This window comes from Pyrus communis, chromosome 2 (genome assembly GCF_041283825.1).
Source record: "Pyrus communis isolate YQ-2024b chromosome 2, ASM4128382v1, whole genome shotgun sequence".
Lineage (NCBI taxonomy): Eukaryota > Viridiplantae > Streptophyta > Magnoliopsida > Rosales > Rosaceae > Pyrus > Pyrus communis.
Window position 1 is genome coordinate 1,603,509 of NC_142566.1, and position 5,857 is coordinate 1,609,365.

General features: G+C 42.3%; 1 protein-coding gene across 1 annotated transcript; it reads left to right on the forward strand.

Moving 5' to 3' along the window:
• Positions 1 to 226: 226 nt before the first annotated feature.
• On the forward strand, positions 227 to 5,653 carry LOC137747391 (zinc finger CCCH domain-containing protein 53). The gene is made up of 10 exons (XM_068487496.2): positions 227 to 1,181; positions 1,634 to 2,815; positions 2,931 to 3,113; positions 3,229 to 3,408; positions 3,544 to 3,635; positions 3,755 to 4,000; positions 4,087 to 4,276; positions 4,386 to 4,598; positions 4,692 to 4,784; positions 4,891 to 5,653. Exons 2-9 carry the CDS (start codon positions 1,836 to 1,838, stop codon positions 4,768 to 4,770), a joined length of 2,163 nt encoding a protein of 720 aa, XP_068343597.1. The 5' UTR covers positions 227 to 1,181; positions 1,634 to 1,835; the 3' UTR covers positions 4,771 to 4,784; positions 4,891 to 5,653.
• Positions 5,654 to 5,857: the final 204 nt, after the last annotated feature.

The window sequence follows — 5,857 nt, forward strand, 5'->3', positions numbered from 1 at the left end:
AAATGCATCTTGGTCTCTAACAAAAAAATAGTTTAGTCAATTTTATTAAAATATTATTATTTTTATTATAAAATAATATAAAATAATAATTTTATTTTTAATTTCTAACTTTATAAAAAAATAAACTAATAATAATATTATTAAAATATTTTTATTTTCTCATCTTCCACCTCTTTCTTGTCCCCACTGCCGTCCACCCCTGCACTTCCATTCCATTCCCATCGTCGCCTCCAAACCTCCTCCTCCCATCCTCCGACGTAGTCGCCTTCCTGTCCTTCAAATCCCAAGCCGACCTCAACAACAAGGTCCTCTACACCCTCAACGAGCTTCAACTACTGCATCTCCACACCTCTTCATCGTCCTCTTTGTCCTCCCGTCTTTCTCCCTCTGTGGCTCCTTCCCTCCCGACACCTCTCCCGCCTCGACCAACTCTGCTATCAGCCTCCACAACAACTCCCTCTCTGGCGCCAAAAAAAGGAAAAAAAAAAAAAAAAAAAAGTGGCTGACATCAGCCCCGGTGGTACTGGGCGGTGGAACTGCTCTAAGTCATCACCATTGGCGCGTGTCTTGACCTCCCCACACGATCGCGTGGAGTCAAACCAGGGTGTTTCTGGGTTGGGAAATAAAAATAAAATTAGAATGAGAAATTAGAGAGAGATAGAGTTTTAGAGAGTGTCAGAGGTTAGGGGCTAGAGAACGTGCAGTATTTGAAGCAAGCACACAGATCTGGATCCCACTCAATACACCAGACTCGGACACCCCGAATACTTTATCTCTCTCTCTGTCTCTCATCAGTCGGTTTTTGTCCCCTGTAAACTTCAAGGGCCAGAGAAACGCAACGGAGAAATAAAGAGATACAAGGAGGGAGAAGAAAATCCAAGCCGAACCAAAGCTAGAGAGAGAAAGTGAGCTCAGAACCCAAAAACTCAGTAGTGCAGCAGCAGCAGAAACAGTGGCAGCAGCGAAGGGATTGATGGTTCTTCTGCTGCAGCAAAAGAGGGGCTAGAAACTAGCAAGAAAAGGCGGTGGTTTGGCTTTTGTAGTAAAAATTTGACTGGGATTTCCATAGCTATAAGCTTTGGGATTTTATACAATTTATAGCAAATAATATGTTTCAAGTAGTTGAGCTGCAGGAAGACGCAGAGAAACCAGAACACTCTTACTCCTTTCGTACTTAGCGGGTAAGCGTTACTTTTAGTCTCAGATTTTGGTTTTAGTTTCAAATTATTTTTAGTGACTGATTATTTGTTGGGGATTTTCATTTCATTTGGGTTCAGACTTTCAGTTTTATTGCTATTTCTTTATGCTTACCGAGTCCTCCCAACTTTCCTCCACTTTAATTGCTTGGAGAAAATTTCAACCCCCACACCCCCCAAAGCTTCTTTCTTTTTTCTGTTTTCCTTTCATTTCCTTTCAACAATTGAAGGATAACTCTCTCTCTCTCTCCCCCATCTCTCCAGCTTCAGCTTGGTTGCCTGTTCCTTCCTTTTAATCAATCAAACCACACGAGAATACTACTTTTCACACTCCAACTTTTATATATATTTATATATATATATATATATATTTCTTTTCTTTTTCTTCTCTCTCTATACCTTTGGTTAATTAATTCTTCCGTTCTTGGGTTTTGCAGGAACATTAAGATAGAAAGAAACACTCTCTCTCTGTTGTGCTCTGCCTCCTCCCACTCGTCACAAAAACAAGTTGGTGGGTGAAAGGGTTGGGAAAAAGAAACTTTCGCTTGTTCCTCTCAAGAAACACAAATTTTTTAGGGTTGGTGGTGGGAGTGAAGTTCCAGTTCCAACACACACACCAACCCAACTTCTCTATCCGCCATGGACTCCTATGAAGCTACAAGAATTGTGTTCTCGAGGATCCAAAATTTGGACCCAGAAAATGCTTCAAAAATCATGGGTCTGCTTCTGATACAAGACCATGGCGAGAAGGAAATGATAAGGCTAGCTTTTGGACCTGAAGCCTTTCTCCACTCGGTCATTCTCAAGTCAAGGAAGGAGCTGGGAGTGCCCTTATCATCAAACTCTCCTTCCACTCCTTCCACTCCTTCTCCTTCCCCCTTCACAAACCCCATCGCTATCTCCAGGCAGAACTCTTGCTCTTCCGCCTCGAGGCTCTCTCTCACTATCCCCAACCCTTCTTCTTCCTCCGCTTCCTGGGCTGCTCTCTCCGAGCTCAGAACCCAAGAAGAAATCAGCAGCTTCTATGGAGGTAGTAATGGAGGAGTTCCAGCTGATGTGATGGATGAGTTTCAGCTCCAAGAGCAGCTCTCCTTCCTCAACGATGGCTGTCCACCACCAATGGTGGGACCCAAGTCGCCTGATTTTTTCTACCCACAGTCCAACTTGTCTTCCAGTCCTACCACCGCTTCTGATCCGAACCTTTTCTCCTCCTTGCACGGCTCTGCTAATTGGGGTGGTGGAGGCGGTGGCGGTGGTGGGCCGCTCGACCGACGAAGTTGCTCAGTCAGCGACGTGTGCTTGGAGGACCCCAACTCAGGGTTTGGGTGGAAACCCTGCCTGTATTTCGCCAGAGGCTACTGCAAGAACGGAGCCAGCTGCAGGTTCTTGCACAGCGGCGGGCTTGGAGACCCCGTCGTCGACGGCGGTGGACAGGTGGTTGTTGGGTCGCCGAGCAAGCTGGAAATGATGGACCATGAAGCGCTTCTCAGATCTAAAACCGCTCAGCAGCAGAGGCTTGCTGCTGCATCTCAGCTTATGGCAGCGTCAGCCAATTCCTTCCCTTACTCCTCCAAGTGCATGAACTTCCTTCTTCAGCAGCAACAAACTGATTCCCAAAGGTGCATGATTTACTGAAGTTCTTAACGTTTTTGGAAATTAATTAAAGCTCCTATCTTTTAATCATTTGTGTTGAATAATTATTAGGTTGATCTTTTTTGTTCTTTGTATTTGTAGGGCTGCGGCAGCTGCCTTGATGATGGGTGATGATATGCACAAGTTCAGCCGATCCCGCCTCGAAAGATCCGATTTGTCGATGAATGGCGGTGCGGGGATTGTGAACCCGGCTTCAAGGCAGATATATTTGACTTTCCCGGCCGATAGCACTTTCAGAGAGGAAGATGTCTCAAACTATTTCAGGTTATTTTTTTACTTGATTTTGTGTACCTGTATTAGTGTCATTTGAAGGTCATGGTGAAACAGGTTTTCGTATTGCTGACTTAGTTTGCTGTTGTTAATTGCCAAAAAATTGAAGCATTTACGGGCCGGTCCAAGACGTGAGAATCCCATACCAGCAGAAGAGGATGTTTGGATTCGTTACATTCTTGTACCCGGACACGGTGAAGCTGATTTTGGCCAAAGGGAACCCTCATTTTGTTTGTGATGCTAGAGTGCTTGTCAAGCCTTACAAGGAGAAGGGCAAAGCTCATGAAAAGTACAACTACTCTCTCACAATCTCGTTTGATCTTGTTCTACTTATTCCACTAGTTATTATATCATTACCTAAAATTAATTATAATTTAGTGGATAATAAGCTAATAATGGTGTTTGCATGTTATTAATTTTCCAGGAAACAACAGCAACAAGTGGAAAGAGGAGATTTGTCTCCCTGTGGTACACCTACTGGGCTGGATGGTAGAGACCCTTACGATCTCCAGCTAGGTTAGCTAATTAAACAAACTTATTTACATTCTGTTATTTATTAATTTCCAGACGCATGGAAGATATGAATTCCTTCAGTCACATGTTAAATTAGTTAAATTATTTATTTTGAATTATAGGAGCAAAGATGTTTTACAATTCTCAAGACATGCTGTGGAGGAGGAAGCTGGAGGAGCAAGCTGAGTTGCAAGCACTTGAAATTCAAAGTCGAAGACTGATGGGCCTGCAGCTACTTGATGTCAAGAAGCATCACCACCGCGCGCTCTCTGCCAGCAGTCCGATTCACTCCCCTACCCAGTCTCCCAACATGTTCAGTCGAAACCTAGTGCTTCCTTCGGTTCATAACGGCCAAGAAGTTCCCCACGGTACTCATGTTGTCACTCATACAGTGATTACAAAACGATTTCATGGTTCAATGCAGTTGCTAATGTTTATATGCTCTTGATTGCAGATAACTGTTCTTCTCCGATGCCACACATGACTCCAGCAGTGGATGCTGATCAGCTTCTTAAGGAAGCAGCTGCCGCTGTTCTAGGTAAAGATATGATGGCCAACAATGACGAAAGTGGTAGTGGTAGCCGAAGTAGCAATGGTAGTGGTAAGGAGAGCCCCCAAGACGATATCAGTGATTTGCTTGAAGGGTAAGCCGGGTTTTGCATATTCTTTGTTGATATATGCCCATAGTGAAAGATTTTATGGACTTTGGACAATGTGTTGAAGCTAATGGATCTTATAATTGAGTGCATACAGTTTGGAGCACAATCTTCCTGATAGTCCTTTTGCGTCTCCAACAAAGGCTGCCGGAGAGTACACATCCTCCGCCTTTCCCAACGTGACTAGCGAGGCCAATGGCTCGGATGCCTCATTTGCAGCCGCTAACATTAACTTGGCGACTTCCCTACTTCCAGCATCTTCATCCCTGGACATGGCATCCTTAAAGTCTTTCAACTGCCAAATTCCAAGGTAACCCTAATTCCCTACTGTAAAGTTGTTCATTTGATCACTGTGTAAAGTGAAATATATTTAGACTTGGAAGGTTTTTTTATTGAGTTTCAGGTTGAACTCCGGTCACGGAGCCATAGGGATGTACGCCGGCACAGGAGCTGGGCCAAAATGCCCGGTAGGAACTTCCTAATCAAGCTTAATTAGGTAAAAGTTACTTTCAAATCTAAAATTTGTTTATGTTGTATTTTGTTTTGTTTAAACATATAGATAACGTAATCTATATGATAATTTGACTTTTTTTTTTTGGCAGGAGGATCAACATGTTTTAGTTTAACAAAACAAAAACCACCATAAAAAATCTGTAGAGAATCAAAAGAAATCAAATCTTTCCCCACCACCATCATCACCGGCACCAGCAGCAGCAGCAGCACCACCACCATCATATCATCATCTCCAAATACCAACAATACTACTTACTACCATACAAAATGCTTACGTAAAAAGGCAGTGAAAGGAAAGAATTGGGTCCCCATCCCATTACATTTTCTTTCTTTGCTTCTTGTTTGTACTATTTTGATCAATCAACATCTACTCCCCCATTTTATGTAGTAGCTTCATCAAGTTGGAAGAAATCGTAGTACCACAGGTTAAAAACAAAAGAAGACGGTCAAAAAATATGTTTGTTTGTTGCAAATTTTGGCACTGTAATTTCAATTTTCACCCTTCGAAGTGAAAACAATTGCCGAAAAATCTAGTGTACTGTTAGTTTTGTGTCTTTTCTAGTGTACTCGAAGTCTTTGTACAGCAGAAGCAGCGGAACCCAGAAGAAGCTAGCTGAGGAAAGAAGTAAAAAGTAAATTTGTAACTACATGGCTGATTCACTGATTGAAGGGAAAAGCTCGGGAAGAAGGAGAAATTAGTCAGCTGAGCTCCAGTTAGATATTGGGAAGCTTTTTTGTTTTACCATTATCGATCATGAGTTCCTGCTACTTGTAGTTATCAAACAGTAAGAAAAGTTTAATTAGGAACAAAATCCGAAAGGAAACAAGTCAAGATTTTACTTTTTACTCTAATTATAGTCTCATTGCCTCTATGATAACGACTTATATAAAACATGTTCATCATCGGGAGTGTGGTATGGTTAAATATTCTCATGAGTTCTACCTCGAATAGCATAAGGTTCTTAGATCGGTATGTCACGTAAGTTACTCTCCTCCATTGCATGTAAGTGGTGGGATACTGTCTTTTTAATTTTTCAATTCTTGTTTGTTTTTATT

Excerpts from the sequence above, each read along its gene's own strand:
- LOC137747391 (XM_068487496.2), top strand. The coding sequence starts at position 1,836 with ATGGACTCCTATGAAGCTACAAGAATTGTGTTCTCGAGGATCCAAAAT. Across the intron at positions 2,816-2,930 it reads CAACAAACTGATTCCCAAAG|GGCTGCGGCAGCTGCCTTGA; the intron begins GTGCATGATTTA and ends TTGTATTTGTAG. Across the intron at positions 4,599-4,691 it reads TTCAACTGCCAAATTCCAAG|GTTGAACTCCGGTCACGGAG; the intron begins GTAACCCTAATT and ends ATTGAGTTTCAG.